At 38.6% G+C, this 24,094-nt stretch overlaps 1 protein-coding gene and 1 long non-coding RNA gene across 5 annotated transcripts in view; one reads left to right on the top strand and one right to left on the bottom strand.

Moving 5' to 3' along the window:
• Positions 1-9,899, bottom strand: part of LOC116569518 — a 30,042-nt gene extending 20,143 nt beyond the window's left edge. The window contains exons 1-2 of the long non-coding RNA XR_004277064.1: positions 8,861-9,899; positions 2,055-2,217 (exon numbers count right to left, since the gene is read on the bottom strand). This is a non-coding gene — a long non-coding RNA (uncharacterized LOC116569518). The remainder of the gene's footprint in view (positions 1-2,054; positions 2,218-8,860) is intronic.
• Positions 1-16,306, top strand: part of CDK13 (cyclin dependent kinase 13) — a 122,890-nt gene extending 106,584 nt beyond the window's left edge. The window contains exons 10-15 of one of the 4 annotated variants that reach the window (XM_032305812.1): positions 2,598-2,714; positions 3,256-3,387; positions 8,348-8,395; positions 9,897-10,102; positions 12,355-12,627; positions 13,256-16,306. In XM_032305812.1, coding sequence (XP_032161703.1) covers positions 2,598-2,714; positions 3,256-3,387; positions 8,348-8,395; positions 9,897-10,102; positions 12,355-12,627; positions 13,256-14,106 — 1,627 coding nt within the window. In that variant the 3' untranslated portion in view covers positions 14,107-16,306. Of the gene's footprint in view, positions 1-2,597; positions 2,715-3,255; positions 3,388-8,347; positions 8,396-9,896; positions 10,103-12,174; positions 12,628-13,255 lie in introns of all 4 variants that reach the window. The other 3 variants (XM_032305810.1, XM_032305813.1, XM_032305811.1) reach the window with 3 other exon arrangements.
• The last annotated feature ends 7,788 nt before the right edge of the window (positions 16,307-24,094 follow it).

The following is a 24,094-nucleotide window of genomic DNA, read 5'->3' as shown; positions in this document are numbered from 1 at the left end:
CAATATATAAGATCTAATTGAAGAAATGGAAATATAAAACTGAAGGAAATAGAAAAATGGGGTATTTCTGGGACAGAAGTGTTAAGCCTTCTGAAGATAGCAGTCCTTTCTAAATTAATCTATAAATTCAGAGCTGCAGTTGAATCCAAACAGATGCTCTTACTTTTGGAGTGTGACAGCATTGATGCTAGGTTCATCCTAGGAAAATGCTGAGGAGACTAATGGATTATAGAAGGCTTTGTTCTGTTGGCCTTACAAAAATTAAAAGCTACCATATGGTACTGATACATAGATCAGAATAGATTCCCAAATAGACCTCAGGTATTTGCGGATTTAGTGTATGATACATCTCAAGACCTCTTCGGTAAGTGATTTTGAGATAACTGGCTGGCTATCAGGCTAGTTTTTGCTAATAAGCAATTACCATCAATTGCTGTCCTGTCTGCTTCCTTAGTTCCTAGTAAGTTTCCCTGCCTCAGTGGATCTGTTCTGTCCTGTGTGCTACTACCAGCTAGATAACCACTCAGCTATCTTCCCACAACACAGAGTAAAATAATTGAAGCTTTTTAGCTAAGAGGTAATGAAACTTACTTTTATCGAAGGGCTTTTGAACAGTCCAGATGCCAGCTCATTTAATCTCACAGCTTTGAAGGGAAATGAACCTCTCTTTTACAAAAGAAGAAACAGATTCTTCAGCAATGCAGTTTGACCAGTATCACAGACAGGATTCTGTTTTAAAGTTTGTTTTCCAAGTCTGTCTTCATTATAGTTAGGCTTTTAAAACACTGTGTGGCTCCTATCTGTGCTCTCAGCTAACCCTCCCTGAGCCCCATGTTCCACCTGTTTCCTTGGTCTTCTTCCCACATGTCTGTCCTTGACTACTTCATGGCTCTGTCTATGGACTTCTCTTTGCCAGGAACATTTCCCTTACTTACTTTTGACCTGTCTGTTGCTTGCTTATCCTTGGAGCTGTAGCCAAAATTCCACACCTCGTCCATATCTTGAGTGCATGTTCCTGTATTTCTGCAGTTGAAAGTATCCTTCATTTTTAAATATTGCAGTGAACTTCATACTTCTGCAATAACACATCAGTCTGCCGGGGAGTATTTATATTTATATACTTACTTGGAGAAGTACACAAAACAGTGAGAGACACGGTTCACTTTAGTGAGCGAAACAGGCAGGTCAACCAAGATACAAAGCAGCATGAAATATGAAAAAGTGTCCAAAGAAGCAAGTAGAATGCTAAGGGACCCTTCTGAGTGGCCATGGGGATACAGAAGACTGCACTGAATGGATTACTTGATCTGAATCTTGAGCAATGAAAAAGATTCTCCACTAGTTAGAATCTAGGGAAAGAGAATTTGATCACGGACATTGAAGAGTGTGATTGGGCAGTGGGGAGAGATGAACTGGGGATTGAGATTAGGAAGGCAGATTGAGACCCAGGGTCAGCCTTGTTTCCTAAGGGAGCCACTGTATTTTTGAGGAGGTTGTAAAAATCCAGTTGGGAGGAAGAAGAGACTGGCCGTGTGCAAAGGATAGGCTCTTACTACTTTCTTAGAAGCTTGTGTTTCCAAAAATCGTAAACTCTGTTGAAACCAAAAAAGTACATTTTAGGGACATAGCTTAAAAAAGATGAGCAGTTGTCTTATGTAAATATGTATGTTTTCTGAGATAGCGTTCTACAGCTCAGCTGAAGGATGGCTGGACAACGTTAGTCATCCCTTGTTTATGCACACTGGTGCATTTATATTTATTACGTACAGAACATTTTTATTTTTAGTCGGTGATGCATGGACACTTCCTCTTCACATGTGAAGATCAGCTGAGGATTTTATGTTCAGTGTACATTTATTTTTGAGGTTCAGTATATGCAAGCTTACCATATTTAACAAATTTTTCATCTACTTATTGGCGAGTGAGTTTTTAAATGCTTACCAGCTGGAGTTACCTCTACACATTATTGTAACAGGGACTTAGTCGTTAGTACAAAAATAGGGCTTTCAAGCTACAGATAAGCACAGAGTAAAGCAGTTAAAATTTCTCAGTACCTTGAATTCAGTGGCATTACTTAAGCTGAAGAACTTCTGTGTTTCAAGAGTGTTACTTTGAGGGTCCTTCTGTTGATGGAATGCAGCAGCAGACATGACCGTATAGTTCCCTTCCTGTGTGGAAATTTGTTTCCGCAGTTCTCACAGAAGTAATGACAGGTACCTGTAAGACCAGAGAAAGACATAAACCTACACTCTGGTTCCTTAATTTATTGGCATAAAATTTTTCATCTCGGTTCAAGACATGGTCAGCGTATTTGGAGTGTTACCTGTGTTTTAAGACTTGATTTTGCAAATGTGAAGGTTTTCTTTTTAGGAATTGGAATGTTTGGAGTGTTAGAAATATCCACTGACAATAAATTGATTCCTTAAAACAAGTAATTAAGTTGGGATGCTAAAATATTTAATGAAATTTCTTATATATTGTATCAAGACTCCAACTTTTCTGTGTTGAAGGATGGGGGGATTTTTATATAGCAGTTGTCTGTATTTTTTTCTTCTGTGGAGTTTATATTGATGTACCTCTTTTTGTGTATTGTTCAGCCGTATATGTGGGAGTCCGTGTCCTGCAGTGTGGCCCGATGTAATCAAACTACCATATTTCAACACCATGAAACCAAAGAAGCAATATCGTCGAAAGTTAAGAGAAGAATTTGTTTTGTAAGAAGGGGATGCTTAAGTGTCCATATCGCATTGAATTTTTTTCTTTTTTTTTTTAGTTATTTCTTGAGAATTCTAAATGTCACTCTGTCCTCTATTGATCCAAGGTAGACCTATCACAGTTCTTCTGTGTCCTTTACTTTTGAGTTTCCCTTTGCTACATGCAAATTACCATCTCACTGTCATTATGGTATCGGTGATTTAGGGGTGTGTGTTTCATTTGGAGCTCACATGACAGAGCTGGAACACCATTTAATGAAGCTCCGGTTTTTATTTTGTTATAGGAAACTGTTCTATTCAGTTCTTAATTTACGGCATAATCGCAAATTTCCAACAGTAATAAGATACACCATTGTTGGCCAAATTTCAAATTATTTAGAATAGCAGTTTAAAAAAATTATGTGAAAATGACTGTGTCTTAAAAGGGAAATTTGGAATCTATTGGAATAAAGTAGAGCAAACATGTTACGAAATGTCAACTTAAAGAAACACTAAGTTGTGTCAGAGACCATGCATGACTTCTGTCGTCCTCTCCTGCCAGTATTCCTGCAGCCGCACTAGACTTGTTCGATTACATGCTCGCTTTGGATCCCAGTAAGCGCTGCACCGCAGAACAGGCGCTCCAGTGCGAGTTCCTGCGGGACGTGGAACCCTCAAAAATGCCTCCACCAGAGTAAGTGGCTTTTCATTATGTTAGATCCCATCTGGCCAGTTTTAATAGCATCGCTATAAAACAGTCAGAAACTCTTCCATGATTAGTTAAGTCAAAAGAAGTAGCATAAATCAAAAGAGTAGTAGTAACACACATAATTCGTACATCTAGAATGCAGAACCTCGTTTCATGTTCAGCTAACCAGGATTAGCAAAAGCAGCCTTCCTCTTTCTAATTTTACTAGATTTCAACTCTAATATTCCTGCTGCCAATATTATTCTGGTAGTACTTCTACCATACCTCATGTTTATCCTGCTGCTAGTTCCTATAGTTAAAAACTTGAGTGCTCTGCTAAGCATTTTTCTTGTATTCCCTCCTATCAGGTGGTTATTATTATTGTCACTGTTCTACAGAGGAAGAAGCAGGCTCAAAGAGGTTAAGAAACTTGCCCAAGAATACAAATCTAGTTCAGGGTGGAGCCAGCAAGTTCAGTAAGAAAGAGCAGTTCTGAAATGCTCCTTGGCAGACAATCCAGTAGGAAATCCTAAGAGCGTTAGTAACAAAAGCCAGTATAGAATGAATTTATTGTATGATTGAGAGAAAATGTATAGAGTTTGGGAGTCACAGTAACTGGGTTCTTGAACCTTCATTCCCTCGTGGCTCCTATAATTTCTCTAGATTTATTTGGGGGGGAGGGGGAGGGGACAAAGCGGTCCATTTGGTTCTTTTTGATAGGCTCTAGAAACTTTGTAGGGATAACTTTAAAAATTGATAAAAAGCAAGCCTATTTCTATAATAAAATGTTTCCATGTAATAAAATCAGTGTATTATGAATGAACAAACGTGGGCTTTGGAGTTCCAAATCCTGGCTCTTCCACTTATTACTTAGATTGGGCTTATTATATTTTCTAAGACCTTCATATTCAGCTTTATTAAGTTTTTATTGAACTATATATGAATTGCCATTACTGGATGGTTTGAAAGACAAAAAGGATCTATCATTTGAAGTTGAAGGATCTGAATCATTCTTTTGAAACTTTGACTCTTCTTCCTTCAAAGAAGAATTCTTTTCAACTTTTGATTTGGAAACATTTCACCTCTACAGAAAAACAGGAAGAATAGTACAATGAGCATTTGTATACCCTTCATGTAGATTCAATAGTCACTGACATCTGCTTTATCACTATATATAATAAGCCTTTTTTCCTGAACTATTATATTGTGAGAGTGACACAACACTTATCAATAATTTGCTGTGTTTCTGTAAGAACTAGGACTTTATAACTACAGTACGATTATAAAGCGTAAGAAATTTAACATTGCGGTATCTAGTAGATAGTCCATATTCAGATTTCTCCAGTTGGCCCAGTAATTTCCTTTATAGTCTGGTTTTTGGGGTTGTGTTTTTTTGTTTGTTTGTTTGTTTTTTTGTTTTGTCTTAGATGAAGAATTCATTCAAAGCTCACACATTTCATTTAGTTGCAGTGTCTCTTCAGTCTTTAATTACTCTTTGGGTAGGGCTTTTATGACATTGACATTTTTGAAGAGTTGAAGCTACCTGTTTTGTAAAACATTCTATAATCTAGCTCTGATTGCTTTCTTGTGATCAGAATTGAGTAACCTTGTGTATGTGTCAAGAATACTACCGAGGTAGTGAGGTGAGCTTCTTGCTTTATCCTGTCAAGAGGAATATAAGGTCATTTTTCTCCCAAGGTAATACTAAGTTGATCTCTTGGTTTAATTGGTCCACAGGAAAGATTTCTGGTAAAAGCTATATTGAGCATATTTTTTAATTGGTGTATAAACTTTTATTAATCAAGGGTTGGAATAGTTGCAAAAGATATAAATTTCAGTGTATGGTAAGTGTTGACATTTTCAAATGGGCAGTTATATCACTCTTGTAAATGTGTCCAGCGGGATCAAAATATCTTAGCATTTTGATATTCACCAAGAGTCATTTAGAAAATACAAAGCCTTTTTTTTTCTTCTTGATCAAATGATCTTTGCAAATATTACTAGTATGTATTTAAGTTTAAAAATGGAAAGAAAATTGTTGAATCACTATGTTGTACCCCTGAAGCTAATATAATGTTATATGTTAACTCTACTTCAATTAAAATTTTTTTTTTTAAAAAAAGGGAAGAAAGGGGTGCGTGAGTGGCTCAGTCAGTCAAGTGTCCAACTCTTTGATCTTAGCTCAGGTCTTGATCTCTGGGTCATGAGTTGAAGCCATGTTGGGCTCCATGCTGGGTGTGGAGCCTACTTAAAAAATAAAAAATGAATGTGTGTGTGTGTGTGTGTGTGTGTGTGTGTGTGTGTGTGTGTAAATTTGGTTGATGATGCAACCTAATGAAATAGTAGGGCTGTGATCCCCCATGTAATTTTAATATCTATCAGTTGATACTCCTTATTCTAGAATGACAAAGTCCCACATTAATTGTAATTTTATTTTTTATTTTTATAAGTACCCTTGTAAATAAGCCTTCACGAACAGATGGACTCTTGTCATAGTTTTGTCACTGATTTCTTTGCATTTCTTCCACATGGCTTGCAAAAATCACATAGTGATTTGTCATCAGAGATTTTTTTTTTTTAAAGATTTTATTTATTTATTTGACAGACAGAGCTCACAAGTAGGCAGAGAGGTAGGCCGAGAGAGGAGAAAGCAGGCTCCCCGCTGAGCAGAGAGCCCAATGCGGGGCTTGATTCCAGGACCCTGGAATCATGACCCAAGCCAAAGGCAGAGGCTTAACCCACTGAGCCACCCAGGCACCCTGAGATTTTTTTTTTTTTTTAAGATTTCTATTTATTTATTTGACAGAGAGAGAGATCACAAGTAGGCAGAGAGGCAGGCAGAGAGATGGGGAAGCAGGCTCTCTGCTGAGCAGAGAGCCTGATGTGGGACTCAATCCCAGGACTCTGAGACTGTGACCTGAGCCAAAGGCAGAGGCCTAACCCACTGAGCCACCCAGGTGCCCCTGTCATCAGAAATTATTATAATGATCTTTCAGATGTCAACTTTAGGATTCTTTCTCATAATTTTCTTGATAGTAAAGAATTGGAAACCACGTGACTTGAAGAGACTTTTTTTTAATCCAGTAATTAATCATTTTTTTCAAAATTTGAGAAAGTAAGCTAAAGAAGCTTTATCAATACTTAATAAATGCCTTCTTGTTTTGTTTTTTTGGTTTTTTTAGAGGAGGGCACATGAACCAGGGGTGGGGGGCTGGGGAGGGGAGGAGGAAGAGGGAGAGAGAGAATTTTTTTTATTAAAGATTTTTGTTTATTTTCGAGAGAGAAATCCCAGATCTGGGGATCATGACCTGGAGCCAAAGGCAGGCGTTTAACCAACTGAGCCACCCAGGCACCCGGGAGAGAGAATCTTAGGCAGGCTCCACACCCAGTACAGTTCCAAACATGGGGCTCAAATCTCTCAACCCTGAGATCATTACCTGGGCCTAAGTCAGGAGTTAGTCACTTAACCAACTGAGTCATCCAGGTGCCCCTAAATGACTTTTTACACTTGGTACTTTTTCTTTTATTAGTGCTTGTTTCATCTAGTATACGTAGAAAAGTTTAGGAAGTCAACATGTAATGTCAGTACAACTTGGCCAGTCTGTATGTTAGATTGTTTTTCTTATTAAATGTTATTGTGGAAACCTTGGAACCGTAGATACATCCCATTAATGGGAAGCGCGTGCCACGTAACCTAATTGGAAATTCTCTCCATATTGTCAAACACATCACCTAAATTCACTTAATTTTTATCAGAACACAACTGACTGCATTTCTCCATTAAAAATAAGGAGGTTAAATACACATTTTGGTGAACAGGCTGTAATCCAGTAATAAATTAGGGATATATCACTAAAGCAGTCAGGTTGAAATTATAATGCTATCGATTTAATATATAAATTAAGAGTTATAGAAAAATCTCATTATTTTGTAATATGTAATAGGTAGTTAAAATGATCAATTATCTGTGAGGTGAGGACTGTGAAGAAAAGCATTGGCGTGGTATTCCTTTGGGAGCTATGTGTATTTATTAAACTCTTGTCATTTTTTTTGGAATAATCAAATGAGAATGGGATATTAAAAAACCAAAACAACTACATTAATTGTATGAGACGTGGTGTCAGATTTTTCTGATTTAACGAAAAGAAGGCATTTTCTGCTAAAAAGTGAATTAGAGTGACAGCTAGCCTATAATTTTATTTTTTCTTAACAGCAAGTAAAAAGCACCGAACAATTTCTAAGATAAAATGTGATCAACTGTAATTGGAATAAATATTTCATGATGTGATTTGATTAAAGTAGTTTTCAGCTGTCATGTTGAATGATGGTAAATGGCATCAAACATGAATATAGTGCCTGCTGTGTGAGAGGCACTGTCCAGCGCCTGCGTATGTTAACATGTATTACCTCTACCCCATAAGGTAGATTGTATTGCTGATCTCATTTTTAAAGATAAGGAAACTGAGGCACAGAGGTCAAGTTACTTGCCTGATGAGACACAATAAGTAAGTGGCTGAGCCAGTATTTGAACCTTCAGAAAAGCAAATAAAAATGTGGTCATCCTGGAAAACATTGCTGGTGTATCCAGAGTCAGAGTCACTAACCTGTACGTTTCAGCTGTTTGTTGGGTATTGCTTCTCTTTCCTAGAGATGAGTGTTGAGATAATCCATAGAGGAAGCTCTTAGCTTTAAACTATGGGAGGGAACCAAAGCCCTTGTTAGTGGAGTTCTTTGCTTGCTTTCTTCTCATGGGGCTTTGCCACAAGAGCCTCGAAGTGAGGTCACTCCAGTTTCCCTACTCCGCAGCGTATCTGAATTCAGAATATCCCAGCAGGGACTAAGGCCACACATCTTATGATACATGCACACGCACAGCGCACAGAAAGGAAAGTCTTCGGCGGGTTTATGATGCCTTAAAGCTTCCCAATATCAATATTTCAAATTGTACCTTTGTTTGTTACTCCAGGAGGTTTTTACACGCTGAGGCAATGCACCATAGTAAGATGGCTGAGAGGTATGCCTTTGTTTTGTTTTTGGACCTCAGGTGCATAGACTTGGTTTAATCATAATCCTCGTGTCACTCATCATTGGTCCATGCATGGCTCTCTTTTTTTTCTTTTAGTTACTTAGTTATTTTAAATGATTTTAATAAGCAGCCATGAACCTACCAAATAAAAGCTAGAACCTTGACAATAACCTCCGTTAGTCATATCATCCCCTCTCCCCACCCCCTGCCCTACGACCTATCCCCTTGCCTCCCTCCACCTGAGGTAACCATCATCCCTGTTTTCTTTTGTATATACTTTTGTTGCCATCTATATGTATTCATAAAAAGTTATATTTAAAAATTTTAGTTGTTTTTAATTTTATTAAAAATTTATTAAAAGGGTATCATGCTGTTTGTAATCTTTTGGGAATGACTTTTTTTACTTAATATTATATTGCTAAGATTGGACCCTGTTGTTGCATATGCCTTTACCTTATAACGCGAGATGAGAGTAACTGGAAGAGGAGGTGTGAATGAACTTGCTGTGCAGGCCACTCTCAAGGATCGAGGTCAGGAAAGAGGACAGAGAGAGATGCGAGTTATTTGACAGCAGTTTCAGGTGTACCCCTTGGAGAGCGTCCCTAGAGGGAAACATATCCAGGTTAAAGGTGGCAGATCTATCACCAGGTTGGGGCTGTGTAAGGGCATTTGTAGTTATTCTGGGCAAGTTTATTAACCTTTCCAAGCCTCAATTTTCTCATCTTTAAAATAGATATAATAGTAACTTCCCATTGGAATTTTTATTAGCATAAGAAGAAATCAACTTCTAAATCAAACGTTTATGTCTTTAAGCAAAAGTTACTCTATAGTGTTTTCAGTTTTATGAAATGACATTAAGGCAGAATTGTTTCAGAATTGTGGGTAATTTTGATAGTTGCTAGTTTTTCAGAATCTTTGTTGACAGGTAGTCATGAGCCTGGATTACCTATTTTTGAAACTTCTCTGTAGCATAGTTTAATTTTAGAGCACTTCATTATGGAAGTAAATAAGAGGGCATTAAAAAAGTAAGACGCTTTTACTAGGAAGTTTTTCACAGATGTCATCTCCTAGCTTTTGCTACTTTTTAATCCTGTTTCCATTTTCTGCAAGTGGCATTTTTTCCCCTTTTTTCCCCATGTCCTGTTCAATGTGTGGTGGACTGTGAGAAGAACCGGCTTTAAAAGGTTGCACCAAGGATGATAGTAACATACTTTTATGAACTTGTGTTCTTCGTTCATAGTTTTACTAAATGATTATTTACTGATCATTCAGAAGTCACAGAAAAATAGTCTGGCTGTAGAGGTGAAGCCCTGAAGTTGGGGGGCGGGCGTCAAGGCTGATTTTTACTGAGGAGTCACACAGCATGTGTCTGCAGTCTTCTGGAACGACTGGCAGGGTGTGGGGGGGGAGCAGCTCTGTAGTGACTGTTAGCATTTTGGGGTGTTGTTAAGAAGTAACATTGCACACAATTGGATACTTTTTTTTCCAGCCTCCCTTTATGGCAAGATTGTCATGAGCTGTGGAGTAAGAAGCGAAGACGACAGAAGCAGATGGGCATGACTGATGATGTGTCCACAGTGAAAGCCCCCAGGAAGGACTTGTCTCTTGGCTTCGACGACAGCAGGGCCAGCACCCCGCAGGGCGCGCTGCCATCTTCGCAGCTGAAACCTCAGGCCAACTCGAGTCTCGCACCTGGTCAGTAGTGCTTTGCGCGGCGTCGGTGTTCTTCCCTTGTTCTGGCCTCACGGTGATGAGACTGCTCTAGTGTAAGCATCTGTGGTTGAAACATTCAGGTTTATTCCCCGCACTCAACACTTCCCTGGGAATTGCCTGCGCAGACGCTGCAGAAGTCACCGTGGGTTAAGATGGACTCGGCAGAGAGCGATCAGTGAGAGGCCAGGTTTCCTGACTTTCTGCCTGCTCTAGTGCGGGCGTTCATAGACAGATACAGGGAAACAGCCGAATTCCTAAAAGAAGCTGTTTTATATGGTTTATAATGTCCACTCACGCTTAATATATGTCCCATTATATTCTAGAATCTCAAAGATTGGACTCTCCTGTTGTGCCAGAAAGGACTTGATGTATGATGAAGAAGGCTATTTGGGGGAAACAGATTTCTTCCTCTGACTCAGTTGTTAGAAGAGTCAGCTTCTTCCTGAGAATGAAACCTTTTCAGTGTGGTTGGAAATCTTACTAAACTCATTCTGTCATTTAGGTTTAGGTTTTAAAGGTCAGTTGGTTGATGAAAACAGGTCTGATCAGATTCAATTTTTGGTGGTGGAGTATAAATATAGAGTAGATTAGCTGAGAAAGCCTGAGAGAGATTACCTTTAATGCTTTCCCATGTAAGCTGCAAGCTTATACTTGACCTTGGTCAGACTACATTAAAGCGCTGATACATGTTACATTACAAACCAAAACCAGTTGTTACTTGTTGGTCAACATTTCATTTTTTGTCCCCCCCCCCCTTTTTTAACTGTCACTGTTAAGAAGTGAGAATTCTGGTTTTGTGAAATAGAAATGAATCCTCTGTGCTCCATTTTTGTTATCATCAGCTGTCTTAAAATAAGAAAATGCCCTTTCTGTAGAGGAGAGAGCATCATTACAGAACCTCTGCTGATAGAGGTTAAACGTCCATGAACTGGAGAATGAGGGAAACTGGCTCTTAGCGCCACAACAAACAGGCTTGGCTCCTTACTTATTAATGCCTGGGGGTCATGAGAAGAATTTGCAAAAGTTTGTTTCAAGTTAACCTAAAAATAACTAAGAAGTAATAAAAGTATCTCAAGATATATAAAGAGAAAATAAAAGGATAGCCTTAATCATCAGTGTTTCATCTTCTTGAAGTCTCTCTTCTATTTGCCTTTTATTCTTAGAGAAATTGCTTATCGATGTAGTGTCACTGAGCTTCCATGGTAGTATATACCCTCGAGCCTTGTTCCATGTGACTCACAGAGGCTTGCACAAGAACCTGTGTAACCATCACAAGTCTAAATGGAAAATTCGAGAAAAACAGGTGTTTTGCTGATGCTGAGCTAAAACCCTCTTGTGTCCACATCATAAGCATGTTTCTGTAGGAGGTCCGAGCTTCCCAAAGTGAGTTAACTTAAAAAATGGTAATTTGAATAAAATACATTTATGAAAGAGTCACAACAATAAAAACATCACAGTGTGAATTTACTGCAAAAATAAGGTACAGTCCTTAGATATAAAAAGTATTATTTTAGATGAGCAGTACAGTGAGTAGAGCTGTGAGTCTGGAATCAGAGCACCCAGGTTCTCACCTCAACTCAGCCACTTAGAGTGCGTGACTTTGGGCATGTGAGTTAGTGTCTCCGGAGGTCAGTTTCTTCAGTTAAAAAAAAAAGGGGGCGGCGCATACTAATAACAGATCATGGTTTTAAGGTTGTTGTGAGGAGTAAAGGATGTGAAATGCTTAGAGAATGCTGACTCTGTAGGTGCCCTCCTCCTCTGCCGTCCTGGTTCCTGCTTCTGTGTAGGGTGTGGGCTTCCAGCCATAGTCTCACGTTTCCTTTGTGAAGTATTTCCCCCTGAAGAATGGGCCACAGTTTCAGTTGTTTTAACTTCAGAGCAGTTCCATCTTAAACGTCCATGAAATTAGAACTAGACTGAGATGCCTTTTTCACAGCATTTCTTAAACACTGTCCCACAAATGTACATTTGAATATGGTCACACAGGGCCGTTTTAGGGGGCGGGATGTGCTATGAATTATGGCAATGCTAATTAATACAAATTTTGTCTTTAGTAAAAACAGGCCCTGGACCGCAGTTAAACCACAGTGAATTGGCCATTCTCCTAAACCTACTGCAGTCTAAAACAAGTGTTAATATGGCTGATTTTGTCCAAGTGTTGAACATTAAGGTAAACTCTGAGACTCAACAGCAGCTAAATAAAATAAACCTTCCTGCTGGAATTTTGGCAACAGGTGAAAAACAGACAGATCCATCCACACCACAGCAGGAGTCTTCGAAACCATTGGGAGGAATTCAGCCTTCTTCTCAGAGCACGCAGCCTAAAGTGGAGACGGACGCTGCGCAGGCGGCCGTGCAGAGCGCGTTTGCGGTTCTGCTGACTCAGTTAATAAAGGCCCAGCAGTCAAAGCAGAAGGATGTGCTGCTAGAAGAGAGGGAAAATGGATCAGGACACGAAGCGTCGTTACAACTCAGGCCACCTCCAGAACCTAGCACCCCGGCGTCAGGTGAGTGTGCAGATGGCCCATCTCTAACACGCTGCTGCCCGCGCCGTGTGCGTGGTGTTGGGGGGCAGCGGTGACGCGGAGTGTCCGTGGCATCACTGGTGGACGGGTTCTGAAAAATCCCAGGTGGTGGGTTGTCTCCTTAGTCGTTTTATTTCTAGGAGCAGCTTCTTTAACAAATTCTCCACGTGTGACTTGGCTCATTATGAATGCTGTAGAGCCTTCTCATGTAAACCTGTAGTTGAGAAAGTCTTTACTCCAACTACAAGACGATACTGACCAAGGCAGAGACTCTGGATAGGAGCTTTTTGTTCTTCAAGCGATAAATAGGTTGATGTGAGACACCTTTGAGAAGTCAAATGCAATTAAATTTTTCAGTCACCGTAGACTTAAGCGGTAGCCTGCAAATTAGCACTTCCGTCCCTTTTTCCTTCTTTTGCTTTCCCTTCCCTTCCTTTTTTCCTTCTTTCCGTCCTTCCTTTCTCTCTCTCTCTCTCTTTTTTTTTTCCCTTTCTCCAGAGATGGAACTTCTGATGTTCATTACAACCACCCATAGGAAACATGGACTGTTTGGAACTTCTGGTTTTCCATGATAACTTTTAACTCTTCTTTTTTGCTTTGCGTCACTTAGGGCAAGATGACCTCATTCAGCATCAAGATATGAGGATGTTGGAGCTCACACCAGAACCAGACCGGCCTCGTATTCTGCCTCCTGATCAGCGACCTCCTGAGCCACCTGAACCACCACCAGTCACTGAAGAAGATCTGGATTATCGGACAGAAAACCAGCATGTTCCCACCACTAGCTCTGCGTTAACTGACCCTCACGCCGGAGTGAAAGCTGCCTTGTTACAGCTGCTCGCCCAGCATCAGCCCCAGGATGACCCCAAAAGAGAAAGTGGTATTGATTACCAGGCAGGAGACACTTACGTACCCACTTCCGACTACAAGGACAATTTTGGATCCTCCTCTTTCTCTTCCGCTCCCTACGTTAGCAGTGACAGTCTGGGAGGTAGCTCTGCTCCAACACTGGAACGACGGAGCTTCATTGGAAACTCGGATATTCAGTCTTTGGATAACTACAGTACTGCTTCATCTCATTCTGGTGGTCCGCCTCAGCCTTCTGCCTTTTCCGAGTCATTTCCCAGTTCAGTAGCTGGATATGGAGACATTTACCTCAATACCGGTCCCATGTTGTTTAGTGGAGACAAGGACCACAGGTTTGAATATAGCCATGGCCCCATTGCAGTCCTGGCCAACAGCAGTGACCCTCCCGCAGGGCCAGAGAGTACTCATCCTTTGCCAGCAAAGATGCACAACTATAACTATGGCGGTAACTTACAGGAAAACCCGGGCGGCCCCGGCCTCATGCACGGGCAGACCTGGACTTCTCCTGCCCAAGGACCTGGATACTCACAAGGATACAGGGGACACATTAGCACACCAGCTGGCAGAGGTCGAGGCAGAGGGTTACCATACTGAGTATCTGTTTTTCCTCAGGCACATCATTTTTATCTGGAAAGACTTTTCTAGCTGCAATTTAAGGCAGCAATCCAAGAGACTTGAATAATATTAATTCAACAACAGCTTTATTTTTATGTGGAAAAGGGTCTTGCATACAATAGTTAAAAAAAAAAAAGAAAAAAAAACCTTTGCTTAAATTCATGCTGTTCTAAAAACTAGATCTGTTGATTGTACATCTTCACAAATTCTAGTTAACAGTTTTATTTTGTATTCTTGCAGTTTTAAGTGGATGCTGATCTTAGGGACATAAGAGTCTTTTATGGCCCTCTTGCAGATCTTCTGAACTATGCACATTTGTGCTTTTTTTGTAAGTTTGGACCAACTTTTATGTAACAACCAACCAACCCCTCCCCTGCCCCCCTCAGTTTTACAACAATCAGAAAGGGCACTGATTTATTTGGTATTTTCTTTTTACAAAGCTACCTTTAGTCAAAGGTCACTGTCAGTCTTTGCACCTGCTTTCAGTGTTATTGTGAAAGGTGTACTTTGTGCTCACTTCAGAAAATAAAACACAACCTTTCTCTTGATGCAACAGTTTTATAAAAAAAAAAAAATGGTCAACGTTATTTTTGTTTTATTTTGCAGATTATCATAGCCGAGCAAAATGCATTCAAATGAAATAGTGGGTTTTATATGAAAAATATGGGGTGGGGAGGGTAAGTAAGTGCCTTAACAGGTAAGCTTAAGGTCTGAAAAAGCAGTTAACCTTTATACCCATTTGTCTTCTAAAGGGAATCAATACACTGTATTGAAGAGGCAGGGAGCTCTCCAGTGTTTTCGGGGCTGCCTGTCAGTTCCTGCTAGATCCATTCCCTCTGCCTGTCCCACTTCTTTCCTGCCTATCGCTGGGCTGTGTTACCTTCCACTATCACCTGGTCTTGATATGAGAGTGAGAGCAAACAAAGGGACTAGAACTCCAGTCAGGACCTCGTTACTTCCAAGAAGTTCTACAAAGTTATGTCATTTAAGTGGTTGAAAGTAATAGCTAAATGAGCATTTCCAAGTACCATTTTTTTCGAGGCTGCCATACTGTCCCTGTTTCATTTTGTCATGGATCATTGGAAGGCAGTAGTGTAGACGCGAGGCTTCAGAAACAGAATTTCCCTGATTCTGTTAAAGTTTATGGCGGGGGGGGTGGCAAACATCATATATCTTAAGTTATGCAATGCCATTTTAAGAAAAAATTAACTGTTCAGTTTGTTAACTAGAAACATTGCCTAGATTGAATTTACTGATGCTAAAAAGAAAAAGTAGTGAAAGAAAACCTCTTATCTTCCCTCCTCTTACCTTCTGTGAGGTTTATTACGACTTCTGCCAGACTTAGAGCAACTTTAGTTCATTATTAACATTTTTTTCTTTTTTTAAAAGCAACAAAGAATGACAGACTACCCCTTATGTAAGCCGTAATGGTGTCAAGTCTAACTAACTTTTCGTGCACGCTCACGCACACACAGAATTATAATAATTCTCGAAAGGAACCAAAGGTGAAGAACCAGTGTTTCCGTTAATCACTAAATGGAAAAATAAACTCTGGAAATGAGAGTCGTGCCAATTAGCCATTTTGTTTTAACTGCTCTCCGGTTAACTTACTTTTTGATTGGAATTGTAAATTGAAAGAACTGTTTTAGAATGGAAATTGCTCCAGTTCTAAACTCAGTCTTTTTACCCCCACGCCCTCTATCTGACTTGTGACCCTTCATTTCAAAACAGTATATGGGAAACATTGTAGTTTGGTGACAGGATATTTTGAAGTGGATATTTTACCATTTTACTGCTATAAAATGAGTTGATGTCAGTTGATCATTTTATTTTTTCGATGGAACTTTTTTTTTGTTGTTGGGGAGAAAGAAATGAATGGAAGAAAAATTATTTTGCTTTTATTTGAATATTGCGTACTAACAACTTATAATAAAACTACATTGCAGGAAGTGAAGAAATATTTTGAAATTTAGCAAAATAGCTACAGTATTCAAGTATCTGAAATTTTAATATGGTGAGTCTTAGCGCTTTAGACTTTCCTATAAGTGACAGTATCTAAGTTATTCTTAATAGTCACAGTCGATAATTCTGCTGACCATAGCAGCTAACCTAAAATTGAAGATATTTATGTGACATGAATAGCCTGTGTTTTAAAAATTAAATATTTTATATAAAATTGAACTGTGTTTGGATAGTTCTTCCAACATTTCAGTGACGTATGTATTTTGGGTGAGTGGCTGGGAGGACAGGGAAACGGTTGATGGAATTGGAAATCTGAACTACAGCTTCTAATAGTACCCTAAGACATCGTTAATTGTGAGACATACCAATATTTTACGTACCACTTAGAAAAAAATTGTTGCCGGGACGCCTGGGTGGCTCAGTTGGTTAAGCAGCTGCCTTCAGCTCAGGTCATGATCCCAGGGTCCTGGGATCGAGTCCCACATCGGGCTCCTTGCTCGGCAGGGAGCCTGCTTCTCCCTCTGCCTCTGCCTGCCTCTCTGTCTGCCTGTGCTCGCTCGCGCTCTCTCCCTCTGTCTCTGAAAAATAAATAAAATCTTTAAAAAAAAAAAAAAAAAAAAAAAAAAAAAAAAAAAAAGAAAAAAAAAAAAAAAGAAAAAAATTGTTGCCAATTAAATGACAACACAATGCTAAGATGCATGAATTATAAGACACTTCCCAAATTCAGAGATGTTAGTCTACAAAAGAATCAATGAAATATGGTAGTAAAACTCTTCATGCATCCCTTCTGTACCATTGAATACTTGAGCAAATTTGGTTTCATAAAAAGAACAGGGATGGAAGTCACTAATTCCAAATTATAATTACCGTAATCCCTGAGTATTCCGGAGTGAAATCTCAGGAACATAATATATTACTTAAGTTTTGGGGACAGACACAGGTAAGTCAGATGGCAACTATAAAGATGAAAGTTGAAGGCTCAGAAGCCTGACCTACCAAAACAAGACATTTTACTGTCTCCCCTGTGAGCTCCCTTTTGTGTTTCCTGACCCAGGAAGTTCCTGCATGCAACTCATGTCTCCTATTTGTTGGAGACTTGGGGTCACCCATGAAATTTTAAGAGACTCATTTAAGGGGTGATTGATGAAAATGGTTTGGGGGAATGTGAATTAGGATAATGCTCTAGCTGTGATTAGGGCTTCGTTCTGTCAGTGAACATACAGTCAGCGCCTGCCCAGTGCCAAGCACTCGGGACGCGTCAGTACAGTCGAGTACTTGGTATGTCAGTAATGCCTGCGAAGGGCATTAAGTCATACTTGTGGTGGGCTGACAGGCTACTCAGCTGTATCTAAATTACACGTAAGTGAACGTAAGAGATGACAATGTGAGTGTGAAATTTTATAGTCAAATTGGAATAGAGAAATAACATTCCAGAAAGAAATAGAACAGCTGGAAACTCTATCATGAAAACAAATTTTAACTTGCATCTGACCAGTTTGTAAAAAGCCAATCTGCAGAAAAGATCAGGATTTCTTAAGAAAGGTGGAAGGTGAAATGGGTTAAATGCTTCCAAACTACTCACAGGAACTTGTGTGTTTGCTGGGAGCACAGTCCAATTTTACGCAACTTTCCACCATAAGTCCTTTTTTCTTTCTTTCTTACCTTTTTTTTTTTTTTTTTTAATTAAGTAAACCTGAAATACAAGTTCTGAATGAAGATCTACGGATCCTCAGGGATACTGGTTTGGGTACTTTTAAAGTCTGAAACATACATTCTAATAATCTAGTATCATACGATACATCCCCTTGCTTTATATAGCTAAGAAGAAGATTCAGAGATGGGTTGCCTGGGCTGTCCCTCTAAGCCTTATCTAAATTCTGCAGGAAACACTTAACTTTTTAACAAGAAAATGGACTTAAAATAGTTACCAGTGTCTAAAATAAATTTATAAACTGAACAATGAGTTTAACACAAATGACTTCAAAAAGTCAACTTGAAAAACAAAAAATAGAGAAATAGAAAACAACAAGAAGCCTAGAGCAGGATGGCTAGGTTTTAAAAAGGAGGTTCCTCTTTTTTTTTTTTTTTTTTTTAAGACCGTAGTTATTACAATTCGGTAGTAAGACAAAATCTTTCATTTAAATCTGTTTTCTGTTTGTAGGAGGAAAATCAGCAGTCCTCTGCAAACATTAATTTTAAATTCTTCCAAGGTTTTATAATTTTCAATAGTGTTAGGAGAGAGCAACAGTTTCTCATTTATCAAAGCCTCTTCAGATAATTTCTTAAAGTGTTTTTAGTTTAATTAAAAATAAAGCTATTAAGAACAAATTAATAAGCTATCAAGTGACCCAGTTGAAGATGGAGAAAACAGAGTATTGACCATAATGGAAAAAAAACTTGTCCTTTGAATTATGTAGACTAACAAGTTTTGTGGGTCTTACTCCTTTCACCATGTCAAATGTCCTATTAAAAAAGAATTTTTAGTTCTAATTGCATTCAGAATGAGGCCCTGTAAATGAATCACCCTTTGGGGTTTTTTTTTTTTGTTTTTTACAGTCAGTTTGTTGTAAAGGTGTTGTGCTTTCTTGCAAGAACTTTTAGTAAAGTCTTGTAACTGTGAATCTGATGTGTTTAATATAAGCCATTTGTTTAAAAAAAAAAAAAAGGCTGTATATGTTAGTCTGTAAATAAACTGCCATAAGAATTCCAGGCCATTTTTAGCCTTGTTTTATTCTTGCTTATACCCAGAACAGACTTTCAGAAACAATCTTGTCTGACAAAGAGGAACTTGTTATCCATTGTGCCATGTTGTAGGGGCAAAGCTTAAAACCCAGAACACTGAATTCCCAGGGCGCCTGGGCGGCTCAGTTGGATAAGAACACTTATTTTTCCCTTTTTAGCCTGGTACACACCCGAAAATGTAGGAACACATCCAGTCATAACCATTAATATTTAGCCTTGATGGATGTATATAAATGAGCATCTACTCTTCTTACAACAAATGGGTTTATATTGCCCATAAGTTTGTGGTTTAGTTTTTTCATTTAATAATACATTGTGAACATCCTTCTCTGTCAATAATTACATTCTACCTTCTTTATTTTTTTCCTAAATCATAGAATCTTAGTGGTTTTTTTAAAGATTTTATTTATTTATTTGACAGAGAGAGATCACAAGCAGGCAGAGAGGCAGCAGAGAGAGAGGAGGAAGCAGGCTCCCTGCTGAGCAGAGAGCCTGATGAGGGGCTCGATCCCAGGACCCTGAGATCATGACCTGAGCCGAAGGCAGAGGCTTTAACCCACTGAGCCACCTAGGCGCCCCTCTACCTTCTTTTTGATGGTTATCAATTATTCCTTTATAGAAGAACCATAACCTAAAATGTCTTCATTGCCAGACACAAACTATTTCTAACTTTTCTGTTAAAAATGACAGTGTGCTAAGAATCTGCATAAATACACAATACCCATGATTTCCTTGGCATTGCTGGTGCAAAGAGTGTCCTTCTAAACCCCTGCTGAACCCAAATTGCCCAGGAAAGGTCTATAAGTTTTGCATTCACTTCTGTCACTCTTCCTTTAGCTCTGTTAAAACTTTTAAAGCTACCATTTGGACTAGTGATATATCATCTTAATTTGTATTTCTTTGATTGCTAATGAAATTCATTATTATTTCATGTCAGCCGGGTATCTTTTCTTTTATTAACTATTCACATGTTTAATTTTTAGGTGTTTATCTCTGTCTCTTTGAAGAGCTCTTTGTATAAGAAAGAGAGCCTTATGGAAACTATAACTTTAAAAATACTGAATGGTGTGTTTTGATGTAGGAAAATTTTAACAGTTACATATATATGTAGTCAATTCTACTCTGTTCCTATGGTTTTCCTTAGAAAAGCTTTCTCCAAGATTATTTTAATTTTCACACAAGTTTTGTTTTACTTCTCTGGCTTCCTACTCTTGCCCTTTAGTGCTAAACCATTTTAGAATTTAATCGATTAGATGTTGTGAGGTAAGGGTCCAACTTTGTTGCTTTCTTTGGGGGCCTTCTGTTGATTTGTAATGTTCCTGTTTAGCTTTAAATGTTTGGAAGACATGTAAATTATACAAACAGCCTTGGTGAACCGTACATCCTAGTCCTAGTTTGTAAATACCATCTATGTATTTTTGGAGTCTGTTTCTGGGCTTTCAGTTACATTACACCCTGATTTCTTTTGTTACAAGTTTACTTGGATCATATCTTTATAAATTATGCATCTGACATTGTAGTGTTTTTATCACTGTATTTTCAATTCTTAGAACAATGGGTAGTACATTGCAGACAGTAATACTGTTGTAGGAGGGAACTTAAGTGTCCCTTTTTCAAAGGTTTCTATTCTGGCCTGTTTATTTTTCCCTGTGACTATCAGAATCATTTTGATCACTTTTCCAATGGTATCCTCTTAGGATTGTAACTGGAAACATAAAGTGTTTAATTTACTTGGAAGTCTTTCTGTTGAGAGCACAGAATTGGGTTTTTTTGCATGTTCCTCCTTAAAAGTTCCAAAATTTTCTTTACCATAGTTCTGACATGTTGCTTTTTAAAATAAGTTTCCAAAAAATATTTTTGTTGACTTTAGAAATTTTGTTGACTCGTATTATATAAGTACAGTAATATCTTAAACTGGGCACTGCATAAATCAGAAAGGTGTCATGTGGGTTTTTAAAGCACTGTCCACAATAACTTTTTTTTTTTTTTTTAAGATTTTATTTATTTGGGCACATGGGTGGCTCAGTGGGTTAAGCCGCTGCCTTCGGCTCAGGTCATGATCTCAGGGTCCTGGGATCAAGTCCCGCATCGAGCTCTCTGCTCAGCAGGGAGCCTGCTTCCTCCTCTCTCTCTGCCTGCCTCTCTGCCTGCTTGTGATCTCTCTCTCTGTCAAATAAATAAATAAAATCTTAAAAAAAAAGATTTTATTTATTTATTTGACAGAGAGAGAGAGATCACAAGCAGGCAGAGAGGCAGGCAGAAAAAGAGAGGGGGAAGGCTCCCTGCTGAGCAGAGAACCCCATGTGGGGCTGGATCCCAGGACCCTGAGATCTTGACCTGAGCTGAAGGCAGAGGCTTAATCCATTGAGCCACCCAGGGTCCCCTGGCCACATTAACTTTTATTATGATTTTTAATAATTTTCAGTTGATTGAATATGATAATGAGCATTCTTGTTTCTGATTTTATGAATATCTAGTTTTTAGTATTTCACTCCTGTGTATAATTTTAAGTACGAATTAGAAATTGAATATTAAGAATATGCATGAAGCCCATTTATTAGGAACAGACATTAAATTTTTTTCAAATGACTTTTCAATGTCTACCGTTACACAGATTTTCTCCTTTGAGCTACGATAATAGAAACAAACTATGTAGTAGAATCTAATATTGAGCTGCTCGTTTAAAATGCTGCTGTATTCTGTTGACTAACCCTGTATTTAGGATTTTGTTTTTATGCATAAGAGACAAGTCTGGTTTTGATTAACAGGTTTTGATAGCTTTACAGAATAAACTGGGAAACTATCTCATGCTTGATTTAGAATAGTTTATATATTGTGAGGATTATGTTTATTGACCTTGACTCTTCTGCAAGGTGATTATTTCAGTTTTTTTACTTCCTCGTGTTCTTTCTTTTTTTTTTTTTTTTAAGATTTTTTACTTATTTGACAGAGAGACATCACAGGTAGGCAGAGAGGCAGGAAGAGAGAGAGAGAGAGGGAAGCAGGCTCCCTGCTGAGCAGAGAGCCCGATGCGGGACTCGATCCTAGGACCCTGAGATCATGACCCGAGCCGAAGGCAGCAGCTTAACCCACTGAGCCACCCAGGTGCCCCACTTCCTCTGTAAAGGGTATGTCCTTTGAAACAATGTGTCATGTAACAATTAGGTCAATGTTATTAATTGAATAGTGGTAAGAGTGTCTAGATCCTTCCTCGTGTTCTTGCTCCGTTCAGGGTTCTGTTTTTAAGTACATCTTGGTAGTTTTCCCTTTTCTGGAAATTCATCATGTGGTCTACCTTATATTTAAAATGTTTTCCTGGGGTGCCTGGGTGACTCAGTCAGTTGAGCGTCTGTCTTCAGCTCAGGTCATGATCCCAGGATCCTGGGATTGAGACCTGCGTTGAGCCCTGCATTGGGCTCCCTGCTGCACAGGAAGACTGCCTCTCCCTTTCCCTCTGCCTGCTGCTCCCCCTGCTTGTGATCTCGCGCTCTCTCTCTCTCTCTGTCAAATAAATAAAATCTTTAAAAATAAATAAATAAAAATAAAATGTTTTTGGCATTGGGGTACCTGGGTGGCTCAGTTGGCTAAGTATCCAACTTCAGCTCTGGTCATGATTTCCTGCTCCTGGGGTAGATCTCCCCCTCAACCCCTACCTTTACCTCCCCTTGTTGGCTCCACACTAGTGGGGAGTCTGCTTGTCCCTTTCCTTCCCTCTGCCCCTCCTGCTCTCTCTCTCAAATAAATAAATGAAATCTTTTAAAAAGTAAAATGTTTTTAGCATATAGTTGCACTTAATAATCTCAGTGTTGTAATACATTTATTATCTATTATAATATCTTGATCATTATAACATTATAGTATTATCTATATTATAATCTCAGTGTTGTAAATACATTTATTATCTATTATAATATCTTGATCATTATAACATTATAGTATTATCTATATTATAATGTATCATTTGGTATAATGTATCATAATGGCAACCTTTGTCCTTCCATTATTTCTTTCACCACCAGAGAAGAATAATCTCTTCCTCATTTTCTCATTTATTTCAGCATTTTGACTTTGATTCCTTTCTTCTACTTCCTTACTTATTCCTACCTCTTGAGGATCCATTACTGACTGATACACTTGTTTTCCTTTCTCCAATTCTAAAACCAAGTTACTGTTAGGAATTCTCTGATGGTTTTAACAATTTCCAGTTGATTGAATATGATAATGAACATTCTTGTTTCTGATCTTATGAATATCTAGTTTTTAGTATTTCACTCCTATGGCTCTATCCGATAGGTTGAGAATGGTGTGTTTTCATTACTGGCTGCAAATTTGATTGCTCGTTCGATCCAAGGATTATTTAGGATAGCGTGTTTCAGTTTCCAGGTGGCTGGCTGCATTTTTTATTTTTTTACCTTTTTGTTGTTGTTGTTGTTATTAACTTATAGCTTCTATTACATATAGCCAGTGCACACAGGCTGCTTTTTGAGAATTTAATAAGGATTTCTTTTTAGCATGCTAAGCAAACACATTTTGTAAATATTTCCTGGTTCTCTGTAAAGGGTATGTCCTTTGAAACAATGTGTCATGTAACAATTAGGTCAATGTTATTAATTGAATAGTGGTAAGAGTGTCTAGATCCTTACCATCTATGCTCTACTTCTCTCAAGGAGAAATGTAAATTCTCATTCTGCTCTTACGTATTTTTCCTTATACGCCTAATCCTCTTTGTCTTACCTAGTCTGTGCTACATTCAGGACTTACAGGTTCATAGATTCATAATCTTTATTCCATTTATTCAAGTTTTTTTTTTAAGATTTTATTTATTTATTTGACAGAGAGAGATCACAAGTAGGCAGAGAGGCAGGCAGAGAGAGAGAGAGGAGGAAGCAGGCTCTCTGCTGAGCGGAGAGCCTGATGCGGGACTTGATCCCAGGACCCTGAGATCATGACCCGAGCCGAAGGCAGCGGCTTAACCCACTGAGCCACCCAGGCGCCCCTATTCAAGTTTTTTAAACCTTTAATTCTACTAGGTCCAGTTTTAATATTATCAAACTTACCTAGTCTTTTGTCAGTTTATTTTATACTCTTCTTTTTTCAGTGTCACCTTGCTGGCTTTGTTTTTAACCTTCTGCTAACTTTCTTTTTCTCTCTCTTTAAAATTCGTGTTTGGGGGCCTTCTGTTGATTTGTAATGTTCCTGTTTAGCTTTAAATGTTTGGAAGACATATGTAAACCCATTTTTTGAATGAATAACCTCAGGTATA

This window comes from Mustela erminea, chromosome 11, assembly GCF_009829155.1.
Source record: "Mustela erminea isolate mMusErm1 chromosome 11, mMusErm1.Pri, whole genome shotgun sequence".
In the NCBI taxonomy this organism is placed as follows: domain Eukaryota; kingdom Metazoa; phylum Chordata; class Mammalia; order Carnivora; family Mustelidae; genus Mustela; species Mustela erminea.
This window is presented reverse-complemented; position numbering and strand designations above follow the sequence as displayed.